The following is a 20,682-nucleotide window of genomic DNA, read 5'->3' on the forward strand; positions in this document are numbered from 1 at the left end:
GCCTGGTTTGGGTAAGAGAATATGTATGTGTAGTAAGAGAAATGTCTTCTGAGAAAAATCTCTTCTGAACTTAGAGCCCATGTTACATTGATGAAGAAAAGAGATAAATTGGTGCTGGTTGTTAATAGTGGTGACTATAAAAATCAAGATGTTTGTCCTAGTATGTAATAAATTAGCACTCGGGTTAGTAGCATGCATTATATAGTTAATTTTTCTCTCTTTAATTAATTCTCTAGAAAACAGGACTTAATTTCACCCACATTGTGGATTTGTGTATTTTTTAAAAATAGAAGAAAAAAAAAACACAGTAAATGATCTAGGCATGATCATTGCATTATCTCAAGAGAGTGGCATACTGGTGGAAAGAATCGTTATACCTCCTGTAAAGTTAGTTACATAATTAATTTATTTAACAAAGGATATAAAATTTTGCTGTAGAGATTGTGCAGTACAGAGCAAATGCAGAAATCATGGAAGAGCTTCCCTGGAGCACCTAAGAGTCTGATGGCTGCCACGGACAATTGCCAGTGAACAGCTTGGATTTTATAGGAGCCAAGATGGTGGATTTCTGGTGGGACATGGCCTTTTATACATGGAATTTCCATTACTGTCATGAGGAATGTACACAAATAATCTATCCCCTTAATAGGTAATATTTAGATAGCAGAGTGTCTCCTAGTGAGCCAAATTCAATCCACCAAGGTTATCAACCTCACTCATCCGAGTCAGTGCCTGGGCATGCCTAACCAAAACATCTGTCTTCAGATTCTAGGCATTCTCCAAAGCCCATTTTACCACACATCGTTCATCAGAATAGTAATTTTTTAAAGATTCACCTATATCGAGAGCTTACCATTTGCCAGACACTATATTAAGCACTCTATATGTTTTTAAATGATTACAGCATCCCTATACATTTTTATCTCCACTGTGTGATAAGAAAACTGAATTAGGTGATTTAAGTTGCTTTTCCAAAGCTCACAGTGATTTTTCCATAGAGCTATAATTTGAACTGAGGTTTGCCTTGCACATCTTACTTTCTTTTATGCTGACTGCCAATGCAAGATACAAAGCAGACATCATGGTTTTCCCAGTATATTCAACATTAATTAATTCAGCTCTTTATTCATTTACTTCTTGGGCTTAAAGCCCATGTTACCTCAATAAAGAATAAAGATAAAATGAGCTAAAAAATGAAAAACTTTAAATATATATGTTAAAAGATAAATACTCTTTTTTTCCTACTAACTGTTGAGACTCTCTCCTCTAAGATTTAAAACATTATGATAGTTATATGGGAGTTAGGATAGATTTTTATTCATCAAGGATTGTCAGGTAGAGTCCTACCTTCTATGCAAGTGAAAAACATTATTAGCTGGGTGCTCAGATTTCTTTCTAGACCTTTTTACTTTTTTCTAATAGGAATAATTTGGGACAACTCTACAGTGTGTTCTTCCCTTATAAATGTTGGTGAGTCCTGAAGAGATATTTTGTTGGACTTCCCAAAACAGGACAGACTTCTCCTCAGTATGTTAGGTTAATACAAATCCAACTTCCTCTTCCAACCCATCATTCACAATTTACATTTCATTTTATAAAATGAGAACAACCACCTGCCTTTCTGAAATTTGAGAATGAGCAAGAAAGACGTTATTTATTTAATAGTAAAGTTCTGTATGGTGAATCACAAAACTTGGATTTTTCATGTCTTATTTTCTACAGCTCAGTAGTTAGCACAAAACAACTCATGTAATGTTTAAAATAGATTATGAGTGGCATAGTAAAATATATTACTCTTATAGAGAACAGAAATTAAAATTAGGAGCTGTTGGCAAGATGTTATTCCATAAAGAGTGCCTGAAATAGCATTTTATAAGTATCAGATTGATGCTTCCTATTTTTATTCACTGCCTATGAGATATTAAGAATATAAGAGCTTTATTGATTATAGTCACAGTTTATCTATAATATAACATTTAAGATGAGGTTTTGCTTGCCAGTGTTGCAAAAACAGTTATGAAGTGTGTTTTTTATCTGCAACCTAGCTAAATGTGATAACACACCTTAATTCGGTAAAATACATACTTTTCAGCCACTTGGTGAAAGCTAAGATCTGAAGTTTTATCCTACCTGGACACTGATCTGCAGAGATGGTCAAGATTATTGTTTTTAATATCCAGTTGCCAGCAAGGATCTTATCACAATAATGTAGCAGCCCTTATATATTATTGCTAGAACACTGTTATACTCTTATAAATCACCGATGATTGTTAATGGCAATTATTGCTCCCCTATAAATAAGAGCAGGAACAAAATAGTGAAATGTGGCTGATCACTGTAAAGAAAATGAGACTTTCCATAATAAAAGATGATGATAAAGCATCAGTTGACCTCCAGATGCTTTTTAATGAGCTATGGCTTTGCTTGTGGGGCATGTGATCACCCTCCATCCTTGCCCCTTAAATGCCGTCCTCTTTCTGCTCCCACTTAATCCCCAAATGCTACTTCCTATCCCAAGACCAGTATGTCTACTGTAGTTTTTTACAACTCCAAGCTGTGGCATGTTATTCAAATCTGGATGTCATAGAATCTATAGAAGCAACTTCTGTTCACTCTGTTTGCACTTGACTTGTACTTGTTTTGTTAGTAAAAGATGCTTTGAGTTTTTTGTCAACCTTCTTAGCATAGGTCCAGGATTACGAGATTGCAACTCTCACTCTGATTCTAGGTAATTTTCCTAATCATTGGGTTTGTATATCACACTGAGAAAGCCATTCTCTTAATGGAAGAAGGAGTTGTGCTATTGAACTGTCATGTACAGGAGGCTGATCACTACTTCCTTTATTTTCTGTCAGGCTTAATTTTAAGAGTAAACTCCATTTGATTACAGTTTTCACTCTGTTAGATCGAAGGAGTTCATTGACCTGGAAGAACAATAGAATCATAAGATCTTCAAGTCAGAGGAATTCTTATAAGTAAGATAGTGCAATTGTCTTTTCTGTGGTGTCCGTGAAGCAGACCATCTCCTGATGCCAGGAAGCATGCTGTCATGATGTGTCTCTAGAAGTTTCGAATCCTGAATGGTCACATAAAAGTTGTGTGACACCATTTAGTCAACTCTTTTAAACCTCATTTCATCATCTGTAAAATGGAAACAAAATACTATATACATATATGCGAAGTACTTAAGCTTAATACATGCTCAGTAAATTCTAGGCATTATTAGCATCATGGTTATTATTTGACCACTTTTTTGCAAAAACATGTTTTGTGCAACTCATCAGTTTCTGATGAAATATTTAGGTTAGGCTGACTTCTGTTTTCTATAATTCTAATTCTAGGCTCTTCAACTCACTGAAAACCCCTTTTATGACCACCTTATATTTTCTCCTCTCTTTAAGTTTTCACATGGCAATATTTATAGACTCATATATAAAATTATTTTGACTATTTTACTCATCTTTTAAATGAGGATATTAATAGCACTTTATAGAATTACTGTGAACATTAGATGAGATAATGAAGGCACAAAAGAACATATTGCCTGCTATGTAATGAACATATAGATAAAAGTTACTATCCCATTATTATTATAGTGCTTACAAAAAAGTTTCCTTTTTTGTTTTTTGTTGCTGTTGTTTAATATTTTATTTATTTATATATTTGAGAGAGATCGAGGCAGAGAACTAGAGAGAGCATGAGAGCAGGGTGAGGGGCAAAGGGAGAAGAAGACTCCCCGCTGAGCAGGGAGACTGATGTGGGACTCGATCCCAATCATGACCTGAGCTGAAGGCAGACACCTAACCGACTGAGCCACCCAGGCGCTCTCCTTTTTTTGGAACAGTTTTTACATTATAAAGACGCCATATAGAACTTGTGTTATATATATATATACTTATGTACAGAATTTTGTTTAACATATATAAATATTTAAAAATTAAGTTAAAATTAAGATATAAAATTTATATTATATAACATAATTATATAAATTTATTAGTTTATTAATTATAAATTTCTTATTTATATTATATATTTAATATAATTATACTTATATATTATATGATATCTTAAATATACAAATTATATATAATATATAAAACAACTTGGTGCATGAACAAATTCATCAGCCTCATCTAAAGCCTACAGAATACCTTTCCCTTTATTCAGAGAAATAATAGGCAAAAAAGACTTCTTAATCAGTTTAAAACCAAATTTTTATTTTAGAAAATAGTATTTCTACATAATAATAAGCCCTAAATATATGCCAATCTAAAAGTTTCTTCTTGAAAGGGAAAGAGAAAGGAGAGAAATATAAAATCCATATCCTAGGAAATATCAATGGCCTTAATATAAAAGTTAAATTAAAACATGAATATAAGTACACAAATTTTGTCTTTTGTTAGAAATGTATATTTACTCATTCATCCCTATTTTATTAGGGCAGACAATTTATGTATCTTTACCTAAAATTGGTTAATGGGTTTGGCCTTTTCAAAAAATACTCAATGCACTCATTTCAGCTTCAGCTTCTTTGGTGTGGACATAGTGTGTGAATTTTTTGTGACAGTAAGCCAGTAGTTATTATGCATGGGGGACTCTGGTAGAAATGCAGTATTTTGTACTAATTGCTAACAGAAAGATCTGTAATATCAGTTGCATGATTTGTCCCTTACATGTGCCCAGCTATAACGATCTGAATTTAGTATTGCATTTGTTAATATTAGACACAAATTTATCCTGACACTTTTATAGGCAAAGCCTCAGAAACATTTAGTCATGTAAAATATAATCATAGTCTTGAAATATTTGCTTTTGTTCCCATGCTGTTTAGCCAGGATCTCACTTTATAACCTTATCTCTTCTGAATAGAATGGTTGGAAGAGGTTCTTTGGGGGTCCTGATTATAAGATAGGTGTTAATTTACACTGAGTAGTTACTGCACACTTATCAAAGAACAACTGTTTACATAATGTGAATATTCCATGTCTCTGTACACTCTTCAAATCTTCCCTCTTATAGTGAATTAAATGTGGTTTTAATTTGCATCCATGTTTGTTGCCAGACACTTTAGACTTTTTGAGGACAAATAAAAGTAGCTTACGGTATATGTAAAATATTTTGTGTCAGAATAAAATAGCAAACGATTATGTAAAAGGCACATTTCCTCATGGGTGTATCTTCTAACTGCATGAACTAAACTTATATAGAAGCTGTAGGAAAATCCCCATGGCTGTCATAGCCATAAGTCTTTCTGACCCATTTGGACAAATGTTAGTATATTACTTGGAGCATACTGTAAAACTTACCTTTAACTTACAGAAATGTGCTTCTACTTTGTTCCTCAAAAAGCAAATATGGAGACCATAAGACATGGGACAATAATAGATCTTTGGAACAGAAACATAAAATGGGATGTATGAGTCCTTGAAAGAGCAATTAAATATATTTTATTTCAACAACTGAAGATGAGGAACCAAAACAGATGCACAGGGGATAGAATAAGTGATGAGAAAAATCAGTATTCCTCATGCCTCTTGGCATTTCAGTTCACCAATTTACTCTGTGGTGTATTACAGTAAGTCAGATCTAGCTCTGCATTCCAGTGCTTGATTTATTCTTATATGAAGTAAAATCTGAGAACTTTTCCCTGGAAATTTCTGGAGCCACCAGTAAGGAACCTCTACACACCCTATTGTCAGTGAGCTGACTCAATTTCTTCTTGGAAATAGGCAGGTAATAAATTATAAATACATTAGCGAAAGGGCTAGCAAAGGATTCCTGAAGAACACACTGCCCTAAAAAGCATGGTGAGACGTCCTATTATGAAGTATCTCTCAAGATCTTGAAAGTAAAAAGAACATATTTTTTGTTTACATCCTGGGAACATCTGCCCAAAATCCATCTTCACTAGAAGTTGAATGGCACTTTATAATAATGATAAAGTTGGCCTCAGTGGAAAAGGAACCTTTGTATCCTTCCTAACTTTTAATAAAATTAAGAATTTTTGCTAATACTTGTTCTTAGCCTGTGAATTGCCACTTGTAAGTCTCTGATCTGAATTTGAATTCTAAATTACACCTGTAAAACTTGGGAAAGTGTATCAGTTATGTATTGCTGTCACTCCAAAATTCAATAGCTTAAAACAACAACTGGATATATCCTCAAGTTTCTGTAGGTTGACAGACTGGGCTGGGCTCCAGTGGATAGTTCTTTTGTTGTCATGCCCGGGGAGGCGCAGATAGCCCAATTCACATGATGGGGCCTCAGCTGGAGTGGTCGGGCCTGCCTTTCTCTTGCTCCCAGCTGCCTCTCTTCCTCAAGAAGACTCATTTGGGATTAACCATAAGGCAGCAGGGTTCCAAGAATGTGAAAGCAGAAAATGCTGAACCCTTTGAAGCTGAGGCTGACGAGTCACACAGTATTCCTCTGACACACTCTTTGGGTCAGAGTGTGTCATAAATCCAACCCAGATTTAAGGGGAGGGAAATAAGGCTCTACCTCTTAATGGGAGAACAGGAAGGAAGTGGTGACCATTTTTAATCCACCCCAGAACTGAGCATTGCCCTCATCTGGTCAGTGACCCATCTGTGTTGTTTCTTTCTTGATAACATCTCTTATCTTTTTTCTTCTCATCCCTTCCTCCATTCCAATAACTCTTTCCTGAGTCGAAACTGAATTACCTCAAAACAAACAAACAAAAACCTGAATTACTTTATGTGGGTATCATAACAGCCATATCCCGACATTACTCAATCTCTGCCTCTTCAATCACAAGACAATTTTCTCTTACCATTGTTTTTATTCTGTTCTGTTCCTCACATATCTGTGTTGTTCTCCATTTCCTATCTCATTATCATGTTCTCCCATTTAGACACTTCCTGTTTGACCATTCTTCTCTCCTTCCCTTCCTCCCTCCCTCCCTTCCCCCCTCCCTCTCTCTGTTCTCTCCTTCTAACACTCTGCTCTTCTCCAAAATATTTTTGCTCTTCTTTCACAAAGATAGTCGTAAGCACATATTTTTTTACTATGTTTACTGTGTGTAAGACACTATGCTAAACACTGTGACCAAAGGTTTTTAAGATCTCTTCTCTGGTATGGAAGAAGTAATATATAAACAAAGTAATAAGGGAGCTCATACACACATGAGTGTTAAGATAACAAGACCAAGGGAATGCAATAGTGATTGCTGGAGACAGTCATTTCTGAGTCATCATGGCCTTCCCCTCCGAGGAAGTACCACTTAAGCCCTCGACCTGAATATCCAGGAACCGCATAGGGGAAGATGGAGGGAGAAGTACCCGAGGCAGAGGAGACAACAAGCAAAATGACGACTTTCATCTTTAGCATTGAGCATCCCTAAAGCTTACCATCTGCAATGGTGTCTCTAAACCCTAGCTGTATGATGGGATCCTCTGTAAACTAAAAATCCTGATGCCTAGGCCTTACCACAGACCCAAGAAATCAGATGCTCTGAAGGTGGGGGTGGGAAGTACCTGGACATCTGTATTTTATAAATCCCCATAGGATTTTAATGTACAGCCAGGTGGCTGTCTTTTGTGATTTAAGAAAATTCTTCAGATGATTCTGAGACCCACTAGCGTTTGAGAACCAGACTGTGTTCTGATGTTTAGACAGAGTCAACTCGGCACCTAATTATGTTGCTGGTTGTGTTTTCTGTAAATGTTTCATGTAGACAGGTGTGTTAAAGTTTCTCAAGCACTCCCATTGAACTGGGAGCAGGAAGACACAGCGCTCTGTTGTTTTCATTGAGTTTCCATGTAGAGCAAATTCCCTTTCTTTCGGGTTAGCAGAAGAGGAAGAGAATACAGCTCTAGTTCCACACTTGGGCTCCTGCCTCCAAAGCCTCTTTGTTCACTCAGCTGGTGAAGCTCCTGCAGGGGACACTCTACAGTTGCAGGTATCACCTGTACAGAGCTGATTTACTGAAAGCCCTGCTGGGGCAGTTGAATCCCTGTGAAGGGATCTTGTAACTCACCTTTAACTGCTGTCCTATCAAAAAAGTCACCCTCTGTACTACTTCTCTTTGTTTACAAGCTTTAGTTAGTAGCTTTTTCTCCATTAGGCAGCTCAGGGGAGTGCTATTTTAGAGGACTAATTAAATTCTTGCCAATTTGGGGCATGGTCCAAAGCTACTCCAAATCATGGTATTTGCCATGTTATGCATTTACCTCTCTTCTCATTGTGCATAGTTTTGATACCTCTTTCTGCTGAATATATGCTAGAAATGATAACTGTCTACATGAATGCATATCATAAATATGGTAATACATGCTCCTTGGCATGGAGAAGCTACACCTCATTGCTCTGTTGCAAAGGGTTAAAAAAAAAAAAGGAACTAAAAACTTCAAACTGAATATGTATATATTTAAAATCCTACAAAATAATTCATGTATTTTCATTTTAGAAATTCTACTGTTTATGAAATTAATCTAATAATGAAAAAACCATCCATTTTTTTTCTCTCTACTAACTCTACCACCAACCCCCTTCCACCCCTCCAAGCTTGAATACTCCCTCTTTCTAATTATCGAAAAGATTATACATAGAATATTAGCACTTCTGGCTACTTACGGAATAACATTTTCCTGGCCCTTAGCAATTATTTATCCGCAAGGCTGGATGAGGTTAATTAGCAAAGCAGGAATTTGTGGGAGTACATGTAATGATGGGCGATAATGTGTTGAAAGGCTAAAGAGGAAAAGTTGGCAATTAAGTTGGTAAGTAAGTAAATAAATACATACATATCATGAGCCAAAGAAACACAAATTATAAAAAGTTCTTTCTTTTGACTTCTCTTTTTTAAAAATTATTCTTTTCCGTAGTTGTCAAGTGGAAAAGTTGTACAAATTTGGGATATGCAGCCTACATGGTACCGTGAAACATGGGGAGACCCCATTGCTCTAGACACTCTCCAGTGCACTGCAGTAGAGCACATTATTTGCATACAGTTTTAGACATGGGAGCATGTTTTATCCTCTAGTTACAGAGGTCCTCTAGATTGCTTATGGGGGTATTGCTGGAACATTCATAATGTTATATCCCATGTCTTACCTCTCGTACTTCTGTTATATGCTCGTTCCCCTCAAAATCCATTTGCTCCTCCTCTTTGGTTCCTCAACTTACGTCCCTGTCCCTATTTCAGCTTCTGGCCAACAGGCATGTCTGCTCTCCTGTTGTTCTTTTCCTCTTTCTTCCAACCGTGATCCTTTTGAAAGCGTTAATTATCTAAGATGAGTAGCATCATCTCTTGTGGAATTATACGTGGGCCATAAAATATTTCATAGCTGAAATCTTTGAACATCTGCCTGGGATGTTTAACAGAAGTAAATATTCTATGTCGTTTCCCCTTTCACAGTTTGTGGTGATGAATGCACAGGCCTTCTTCTCGGTGACTTGGCTCGCCTAGAGCAGATGGCCATGAGTATCAACCTCACTGGCCCACTACCTGCCCCATATAAAATGCTGTATGGTCTCGAAAATATGACTCAAGAACTAAAGGTAGGTTGGAGCAGTCATGGCAAGAGCCAGGGAAAAGATGACAGAAGCTTCCCAAGGGGTAGTGACCAGAATTAGTAAATCTTCCCTTCACCCCAAATCAAGGCAAGCAACCAGGAGGAAAATTCAGAGACTTTCTAAACCAGTGTTTTTCAAATTTGAGTATTAACTATAACAGATTGCTGTTAAGGGAAAGTGGCTTATGTACCCTCAGTACTTGGCCTAAATCAGCTTTATTTTGTTATTTAAATATGTACAAACATAAAATCAGGTATAGTTCCTATACTTACAGCTCAATAAAATCAAAACACATTAATCCTTACAAAAGCCTAAAAAACACTAAAATTAAAATTAAAAACATTAATATAAAATAACAGATGATTTTTGCTGAGAGCAAATTGCTGCTTGCAACAAGAATATGACCCTGACTACTTCCACACAGGTTCTTTCATCAGTATGTATATTACATATAACTCCTACCATTCTACAGTATGAACTACAGAGCCCCTTGCAAGGGGTCCTAAAATGACATTTGGCATTACTTGACAAGGTCACATGATTTACGTGTTCAATCTGCCATACAATCAGACATGCAAGCAGAAGTAGGCACTGAATTCAGATGGCCATATCCATCTCTCGGGTGCCCAGCCTGAGTTCCAGAAATGCTTACATTAACATTTAAGTTTCCTGTCAAAATGAAAACACAAAATTAAAACTTTGTACTAGAGAGCTAGCAGAACTTTGAAAACACTTCAGCGAGAACTAATTTGAAAAACACTATTCTAAAACATTGTTAAAACTTTCGGTAGTGGGTGGGAGAGGAGGAAATGTTAAGGAAATTGGGACTTCATCTGACAACAAAAGACGGAAAGTGACTCCCGATTCACTATCCGTCAATGATCAGGTACTTTTGGAGAAATTCTGGAATGTTTCGGTATTGCACCTGGTTCCCTGGGAGTTTCATGACTCCTACACTGTGGTCACTACCCTCAGGAAGCTTACAGTCTATGTGGTTAAAGCAATAATTTAACAATCAGGATCATCATCATGTATTTTATAAATTTTTGACTTACAATATTGTACAAAGATTGGAGAAACAGGTAATATTCGGAGAAACCAGGGAATGCATTATTAATGAGAGTGTAATTTGTGCTGGAACTTGAAGAATAGACACAATTTAATAGGCAGAGAAATGTTGGCAAGGACTGGAGGAAAAATCTAAGATTTATTCACTAGACAATGGCAGATACTCTTCTAGGGAGTATATTCTGTAACCTGGACCATGGCCTTCAAGGCAAGTATTATTATTCTTATTTTCCAGAAGAGGGGGCCAATAATGATGACAGCAAAAATAACTAACACTTATTGATGAGTATCTCTGTGCAAAGCAATTAACTGACTAAAGTCTTACATGAATTATCATACATAAATCTTCTAGAAACTCCAAGAGGTAGGAAAGAAGTACTGTTTTTTTCAGGTAGGGAAACCAAAACACAGAAAAGGTAATGTGAGATACAAGATCACATGGCTACTAAATCAGAGCCAGGATTTGAGTAGAGGCCCTATGACATTAGGGCTGGGGAGAATGAAACTACCTTTGTCAAGCTCAGAAAGAGAAAGTAACTTGCCTGGAAAGGCCCAGCCCAGCCTGCCAGCGATAAGGCCTCCCTGGCCCTGGGCTCATACGCCTTCCTTGAGTCGAAGAAGAGAGTGTGCGAGCAGAGATGGAGCTGTGAATTCACAGGGCCTCTCTGTCCGACACGAGAAGGCAGGCATGCTCATAAAAGATAAGGCTAGAAACCTGAGTGGGTCAGGGTGATATGAAGGACAACCTTGAAAGCTAGACAGAGGAATCCGAGTTTACCTTGTAGGCCTCGGATTCAGAAATAGGAGTTTTAATGAGGAAGATGCTGACTGGTAATTTTCCTTAGTCCCCCCACCCCCACCCCATCCACGATTTCAGTTACTCACGGTCAACCTTGGTTCACAAGCAGATGATTCTCCTTCTGACTTGTCATCAGAAGGTCAATAGTAGCCTCATGCTATGCCACAGTGCCTCATTATATAAGCATTTCATCATTTTACATCATCACAAGAAGGGTGAGTACATTCCAGTAACGTATTTTGAGAGAGGGAGAAAGTACATTCACATAATTTTTATTACAGCATATCTTTATAATTGTTCTATTTTATTGTTGTTAATCTCTTACTGGGCCCAATTTATGAATTAAGTTTTATCCTAGGCTCATATGCAGAAGGAAAAACAGTATATCGGGGTTCGATATTACCAGCAGTTTCAGGCATGTACTGGGGGTCCTGGGACATAGCCCCCATGGATGAGGGGGACTACTCTGCACGGGATGAACACAAAGAAAGGAGATTGAACTAGAAAAGCAAATACTTCAGTAGGACGTAAACCGTTTTGGAAATACTACATAAGCACTGGATGAAGTAGCAAAAGGCCCTAATGGAAGAGCTTTTAATCTGTGGCCACTACCTGAGCCAAGAGATACAGTCCTCTACCTCCTGAGGGCTGGCTGAGTGTTGGTCAACACCACCTTGATTTTCCTTCAGTTCCAGTCTTCCTTGATTCTGGGTTTGTGTCCTTCTTCGACAATTTATTTAATACCTGGATCCTTGGGATCCTATTTTGATATTTTAAAATGGTAAGCAAATTATTTTACCTCCCTGTTTGTTTCCTCTCCCTGTGTCCAGCCAGAGACGGCTGAGAACAGAGTTGTGTTTCTGAGCTCATTGCAACAAGGGACACTGCCCACCATGGGGCATGTGGGTGTGTCTCCTTAAGAAGGTCATAGAAATGACTCTGAGTATTGGGTTTGTGCTGGGTGTTCTGGGGCAGCTGTAAGAAAGCAGGGGTTTGGGCTGGGCTGGGTGCTATTAGGAAATGGAGGTAATGGATTATTCTAATGAATCTTATGGAGAAGGAGGGAAGAACACAGGGAGGCTAAAGCTGTAATGACCAAAGGTCACTCAGATTCAACAGCAAATGGATTTTTGGTACCTTTGAGACCATGGCTTTGCCTGTGCTTAGACAAGATTATGGAGTGGTCTTGTTTTCTTTCATTCATCACTGTCACAGGGTGACCCTGTCGAATGTTACTGTTCTGTGACATTGACTGTGTTCAACAGAAGAAAATGGCCCCTCTGTGAGTGCCTTACCTGGCCCCTCCTCTCTTTCTTTCCTGTAAACTGTATCTCTGTTGGTTGAAATGGGAGCCTTGAACAATCAGACAGAGTTCATCTTGACTCTACCCCTTACTGGCCGTGTGATCTTGGGCAAGTTTTAACTTTCTTCGAGCCAGAGTCTCCGCAGACACAAAACAAAATAACATTTACCTCATAGAATTGTTGTAAGAATTAAGTGGGGGGAAAAAAGCCTGGCACGTTGTAATTTTTCAATAAATGACTGCAATTTGCATTGCTTGCCAGGATATTTTGCGTAGCACTGCATATATATGTGCCCAGTTGAAATGGTTTATCTTACCTTTGAAGGCGAGATGGTGAAGTACTTTGTATAAAAAGGAAAACTGTTGTGTTAAATGTGCAACCCCATGATCACTGCAAAACCTTTTACTAAAATGTATGTGGAATGACATCTTTTTCAGCACTTGCTCTCACCTCAGCGGGCCCCAGAGAGGCTCATTCAATTGGCAGAAGGCAATCTGAACACGCTCGTGTCGGAAATGAATGAGCTTCTGACCAGGGTAAGTTGGGAGGGTCATGAATCTTCTTATAGCAGATAGATTATGTGTTTTAAGGAAAATTACATCAAATTTGTGAAGTGCAAATATTGTTGTTTCTAATTCCCAATTTGGTTCATGAAGTAGATGCCTTTTGACTTGCTACTTCTGCCTCAAATAAAATCCTGAAACTCAGTAGCATCAAAGGAAGTTGTGATGCTTGGGCAGTGTCAAGGACAAGGGCTAAAAATATCAGAGTGACAGTATATTTTGAAAATTCTATCCAGTCACACATAAAAGTTTTTATCAATTTTGAATTCCAACAGCACTGTCTTTGACTATGTAAGGAAAAAGAAAAACAAATGAAAATACTTACAGACGCTTTGATCTCATCACGGGATATTTGCATTTGTATAGAAATCAGTCTAAATCAGTATTCCCACACAAAAGAGGAAATCTTTATTGTGAAAATCCAAAGCATTTAAGACACTTTGAAAAGTTAGAATGTAAAGTCCGTGTTACATTTATCAGACTTTTTAAGGAATTGGGTGTTTTAAAAAAAACTACAAGAAGGTCAAGTTTCTTTTTACTGTTAGAGGATGAAGAAAACAGCACAAAGTCCGCCATCTTGTGGCCAGAAAAATGCATGAGCAGAGAACTGGCCTGTCATTTAGGGATCCAGTTAGATTTTCTAAGAGCTTTAAATGACAACAAATATTGGAGCTAGAATGTTCTTACATATTATCTAGTTCATTTTTTGTTTGTTTGTTTAAGAAGAGATACCTCAGGTTGTGACAATGAAAAGAATTACCACTGGCCATACAATTCACTAAACTCAGGGACCTAAGTAGAACCCAGTCTCCAGATTCCCATTGGTTCAGTAATCTTTCCACCTCACATGCACGCTGCTGGTTTAGGAAAATTTCCACAGGGAAATCAAACCGGCTTCTGAGCACATAACACTAAACAATGGCCCTGAGATTACAAATAGCATATGAAACGCTTTTTCAGAATCTAGTACCAGCTAGATATAGAACGGTTTCTCACCGGTTCTTGTTAGGTATTAATTAGATCAATAAGTACATTTATCTCATATTAATTTAATAGCTAATAACTTTGTATTTGCTATGTAATTACAACTAAATAAGAAATTTTAAACTGGTCATAGCAAACAAAGTAAACTCAATTCAGTAAGTATGTATGAATGTTCACCCAAGCTAAGTGTTTGCAGATGAAAGATATAAATGAAGCCCAGTCTTTGTATTCAAGGAACTTCGGTCTAGTGTGTGTGTGTGTGTGTGTGTGTGTGTGTGTGTGTGTGTGTGTATACGATATCTATTTAGATGTGTGGAGGGTAATGTGGGACAGCTGCATGCAAATATATAATAAAACATGAAATAAAATAAAGGAACAAGAAATGTACCTGAGAAACATAAATGGAATGATTTAATCTCCTTAAGGGTAATTAGGGAAAATTCCATGGAACAGGAGGCATTTCATTTATTCGTTCATTTTATTAATACTTACGGGGCAGCTACCATGTTCTAGGTACTCTGTCAGAATGCCAGACACGGGGAATAGAGGGATAAAGCAAAACTGACACAAGCATTCTCTCATTGATCTGATTAGAGCCTAATGATCTCAGCCTAGAAACACAAAATATTTTACTAGGAAAGTCAGACCTTTATTATGTCTTAGCCTGCATCTTTTCATCTCTTCAGCAGACTCTCCCGTACTGAATAAATTTTTCAAAATAGACTGCATATATTAGAGAAGTTTAAGGTTAAAAGCAAAGTTGATTGCAAAGTATGGACGGTTCCCATATACCCCCTAACCCTATACATACATAGCTTCCCCATTTTTAACACCCCCACCCGCAGAGTGGTACATTTGTCACAATAAATGAAGCTACACTGACAATCATTACCATTCAAAGTTCATAGTGTACTGTGTGGTTCACTCATGGTGTTGTACATTCTTTAGGTTTTGAGAAATGTTTAATGACATGTCTCCACCATTACAGTATCATACAGAGTAGTTTCACTGCCCTAAAAACCCTCTGTGCTCCACCTCCCTCCCTCCTCTCAAACCCCTGGCAAAGTGATCTTTTTACTGTCTCTATAGTTTTGTCTTTCCCAGAGTACCATATAGTTGGAATCATACAGTATGTAGGCTTTTCACATGGACTTCTTGTACTTAGTAATATCCATTTAAGTTTCCTCCATGTCTTTTCATGGCTTGATTTGCTCATTTCTTTTTTAATGCTGAGTAATATTTTCCATTGTCTGATTGCACCACAGTTTATTTATCCATTCATCTACTAAAGGACATCCTGGTTGCTTCCAAGTTTTGGCAACATGAATAAAGCTACTATAAACATTTGAGTACATAAGTTTTCAATTCATTTTTGTAAATACCAAGGAGCTCAATTGGTGGATCATATAGTAAAAGTATGTTTAGTTTTGTAAGAAATCACCAAACTGTCTTCCAAAGTGGTGGTACCATTTTGCATCTCACCAGCAATGAATAAGTTTCCAATTGCTCCACATCCTCACTAGCATTTGGTGTTGTCAGTGTTTTGAATTTTGACCATTCTAATAGGTGTGTAGTTGTAGCTCCTTGTTTTAATTTACAATTCCCTAATGATATAGGATACTGAGCATCTTCTTATATGTTCATTTGCCATCTGCATGTGTATCATCTCTGGTGAGATGTCTGTTTAGGTCTTGCGATGGACTGAGGGTTTATGTCCCCTCCAAAATTCCCATGTTGAAATTCTAACTGGCAGGGTGATGATAATAGGAGGTGAGGCCTTTGAGAGGTGATTAGGTCATGAATGTGGAGTGCTCATGAATGGAATGAGTGCCCTATAAAAGGAACCCCTAGAGAAGAGAGATTCTTTTCCCCTTCCTTGCCTTATGAGGGCACAGTGAAAAATGGTGCCAGGAAATAAGTCCTCACCAGACACCAAATCTGCTGGGGACTTGATCTAGCACTTCCCAGTCTCCAGAATTATGAGAAATAAACTTTTGTTGTTATAAGCCACCTAATGTATAATATTTGGTTATGGCAGCCCAGATGGACTAACACAAATCTTTTCTCATTTGTTTTTTATTTGCATTGTTTTCTTATTATTGAGCTTTAAGAGGTCTTTGTATATTTTGGGTCCTAGCCCTTTATCAGATATATCTTTTGCAAATATTTTCCCCCAGTCTGTGACTTGCTTTCTCATTCTCTTGACAGTGTCTTTCACAGTGCAGAAGTTTTTAATTTTAATGAAGTCCAGCTTATCAATTATTTCTTTCATGAATTTGACTTTGGTGTTGTATCTAAAAGTTGTCACCATAGTCAAGGTCGTCTAGATTTTCTCCTATGTTATCTTCTAGGTGTTTTATATGTTGTATTTTACAATCAGGTATATGATCCAATTTCAGTTAATTTCAATACTATTTTAAATAAACTTGTTATTTTAGAATAGTTTTAGATTTACAGAAGAGTTATTAAGGTAATATAGAGATTTTCTCTATACTCCATACCCAGTTTCCCCTACTGTTAATTTCCTGGTATGGTATGTCTGCCACAACTAATGAACTAGTATTGATCCATTATTATTAACTAAAAACTGTACTTTATTCAGATTTCTTCAGTTTTCACTTAACATCTTTATATTATTCCAGAATCCCATTCAGGATACCGCACTACATTTAGTCATCATGTCTTCTTAGGCTATGGACTGAGATTTAGACTTTCCTTGTTTTTGATGATTTTGATAGTTTTGACAAGCTCATGTTTTTTGTAGGATGTCCCTCAGTTGGGGTTCATCTCATGTTTTTGTGATAAGTATAGAGTTATGGGTTTTTGTGGGAAAGGCTAAAGAAGTAAAGTATCATTTTTATCATTTTATCATTTTTATTACATCAAATTAAGAACCCATGCAATCCGTATGTCTTATTATCTTGATTACCTGGCTAAGGTAGTGTTTGCCAGATTTGTCCACTGTAAAGTTATTCTTTTTCGAAGACCATTTTTATCTGTGCAGCCTTCAGATTTTATAACACAAAAAGCCTAGAAATAAGACTAATGAAAGCAAAGATCTCTTCAATGAAGTGAGGATGAGGAGGAAATGAAAGTCCTCATTTATTAATTAACCTTGTCTCTATCACATTTATAATTAGAAACATAACTATCATGGAGACCGTAAATACTCAAGTCAACATGATCAATTCTTCCCCTGTGGTCATGCTGCATGATAATCAAAAGGTGAATTGATACATATGGAATCATCACTAGAAGGCTAGATGACTGAAATATCCAATAGTATCAGCCTAAGACCACCAGTACCTTTATCTCATGGCCATGAATGATCCAGCATTGGGACCACAGTCTGAGAAGTGTGGTAGCCATGACTTTCATAGTTACATTAGAGGAGACAGTGCCTTAAACTAGGAGCCCACATGGGAATTACTTGGGGCCAGGTCTCACTCCCAAAAGTTGTGATGTAATTTGGTCTAAGGGGGGCAGTAAGTGCACTGGGATTTTCAAGAGCTCTTGGGATGATTCTGATGTCAGCCAAGGTTGAAAACTACTGTGAGCTTACAATCACCTGATAATTCCAGCTCCCTTCTTTCAGGGAAGCTTATAATCACCTGATAATTTCAGCTCCAGTTGTTTCACTGGTACAACCAGTCTTTTTATGCTCCTTTTTTTCTGCTTTGTTGGCTGACCAGTTGATTTATGACTAACGCATTCTTTAGATTTGTTAAAGCATTTGGTGAGTCTCATCCTACATAGCTGGTGTAGGTGCTTGCCTTTTCTCCTACAAGTGCTTATATATTTTATGCTCCTTTTTTCATGGAGCAATCTAGTTCTCTAATAACCTGTGATAAAAAGAATCATATTCCTCCCCAAACTAACACTTAACATGCATTTTATATAATTTATAGTGCAAATATTACATAGGCAAAATATTACATAAGCACACATCTCTTTCAGTGTATTTTGGCTTATTGCCATTTGATTTCCCTCTTGAAATATAAGTTTCTGGAAACATAGGAATTATATTTAGCATATTTGAACTGTCCTACAATGTGTGTGAATACCGAGATGCTTTTTGATGCCAACTCCATATATCTCCATAGCTACTGTTCTTAGCTCCCTCTCCTGTTTCACAGCCAAAGTTTTTGAAGGCTTTGGAGACAGGTCTGCATTCTCTTCTCACTCCACTGCAATTTAGATTTCCTCTCCCGGCTTGCTACTAAAGCTATTTCTAAAAGATAACCAATGGGCGCCTGGGTGGCTCAGTTGGTTAAGCGACTGCCTTCGGCTCAGGTCATGATCCCAGGGTCCTGGGATCGAGTCCCACATCAGGCTCCCGGCTCAGCGGGGAGCCTGCTTCTCCCTCTGACCTTCTCCCCTCTCATGCTGTTTCTCTCTCTCTCTCTCAAATAAATAAATAAAATCTTTAAAAAAATTAAAAAAAGATGAAAGATAACCAATGACATGTTGGTCACTAAATCCAATGAAAACTTAATTTACTTGAACCCCCTGTAGCAATTGCCATTTTTTACCCTTCTTTCCTTCTTCACATATTCTCTGTCCTTTTATTCTCAGGCTCTTACTCTGCCCATCCCTTAAAAGTTGGTTTTCTTGGGGTACAGTCATCAATCTACATCTTTTCTCACTTGTAAATTCTTTCTTTGGGCTTTAATTGCTGAAGATTCAAAAATCTGTATTTTCAAAACAGACTTTATTCTCCGGTTTCAGTCCTAGAAACCTAGCTGCCGACAGGACATCTAAAATTAAACTCATCATCTTCCTCTTAAAACCCATACTTTTTTCTGTTTAGAGCATCTTAGTGATCTGTCCTTCAATATGTAGCCAGTTCTGCCCCCCAAAAATGAATGAGTTACCCTTTACCTTCATTTTCAACCCAATCCAATTCAGTTTCCTTGTATGACCCCTCTTTCCAAGCCATCTCCAGCTCCAACCAGTTATTAATCATGTAACAGAGTAAACTCTCCAAATCGCAGACCTGATCATTCGCTCTCCTTCAAACTCTGCAACAGCTCTCCATTTGGTGTAGTGTGACATATGACGCTCTCACATTGTGATCTGACTCTTGCTTAACTGCCCAGCCTCATCTCTCCCCAAATTCGCGGCCTGGTTATCTGGACCCTGATGCATTTAACATATAAGCCAGAAAGCTAGAAATTTTCCTCAGTCCTTCTTCTTCTTCACTGTACTCCCACTTATTCAACCCATTATCAAGTGCAGGGGGTTGCTCTTGTATAGCTCTCCTCCCCGCTCTCCAACTCTCATTCCATCTCCATAATCTTTAGTTTGGAATTACCACATGGGTTTTCTAGCTACTCCCTCTGCTTTTACTCTTGTTTTCCTTCCACTCTGTTCTCTACAGTGTAGCCAGAATGCACTTTTGCTATTCCAAATCTGAAGATGTCACCCGGGTGCTTAAACTCATCCTCCAGCTTCTCGTTGCTCTTAGGTTAACACTTCCCATCCTCTTGTTGGCCGCATCTCCTGCCACCTGTGCTTCTCACCATCTGCACTCCAGCCATACAGCCCTTCGGTTACCTCATCCCACCGCAGAGCCTTTCCACAGGTTTTCTTTAGCCTTTGAAGTAAATCACCTTCTCCTGTATCTTGTTAACTTCTATTCATTCCAGTTCACCTTTCAAACCTCAGCTCATGGAACGCTGCCTTAGGGAGACATTTTAGGTGTGATGGGACTCCTCTATAACTGTCTTATACCACTGTGCTTTTTCTTCAGTTTGTAATTATAAATTTATTTTCATGATCACTCAACAAATACATCTCTACTCTACCAGACTATAGGCTCCAAAAGGGCAGGAGGTATGTCCTTTAATTTTTTTTTTTTTCTCACCACAGTATCACCAATATCATGCACACAGTAGTTCAGTAATTTGTTTAATTAATTAACTGTGAATAATTTAGAAATAGCATTTGAACAACTAGATAACAGGTAGAAAAACTCAAAATAAGTATTGATTTTTAATGTCTCTAAAATACACTAAAATCAGGCATATATTTATAATTATATTCAGTTGGATGTTTTAATTCCTTTGATAAGCATCTTCTAAATGTTTATCCATAAGGTGAGAATGTTATGTAATAGACTAAACTATATAAAATATCAAAATTGAGCTTTATTTTCATTGTCTTTTACTGCCTATTTAAAATCAAATTTAAATAAAAATTACTTCTAAAATGATGAAACTAGTTTTTAAATGATTTAAGTGCCAAAAATATTGTATGTTTATCTTATTCATAGTGTTAAGAGGTTTACGTTTCCTACAATGTTTTTTTTTTATTTCTATTACATTTTAAAAGAGAGAGAGAATGTAAAGCACATCATACTTGTTTGGTTTGGGACTCTGAAAACTGACGCCTGAAATATTTAGGGAGAAATTGTAGAGAACTCACTTAT

At 37.3% G+C, this 20,682-nt stretch overlaps 1 protein-coding gene across 1 annotated transcript in view; it reads left to right on the top strand.

Moving 5' to 3' along the window:
* LAMA2 (laminin subunit alpha 2) overlaps positions 1–20,682 on the top strand; it is a 620,419-nt gene that overhangs the window by 463,984 nt on the left and 135,753 nt on the right. Inside the window, exons 35-36 of the mRNA XM_073893912.1 lie at positions 9,377–9,519; positions 13,143–13,241. Coding sequence (XP_073750013.1) covers positions 9,377–9,519; positions 13,143–13,241 — 242 coding nt within the window. The remainder of the gene's footprint in view (positions 1–9,376; positions 9,520–13,142; positions 13,242–20,682) is intronic.

This window comes from Callorhinus ursinus, unplaced genomic scaffold (assembly GCF_003265705.2).
Source record: "Callorhinus ursinus isolate GAN/ISIS: 27379988/994484 unplaced genomic scaffold, GSC_fseal_2.0 scaffold6, whole genome shotgun sequence".
NCBI lineage: Eukaryota > Metazoa > Chordata > Mammalia > Carnivora > Otariidae > Callorhinus > Callorhinus ursinus.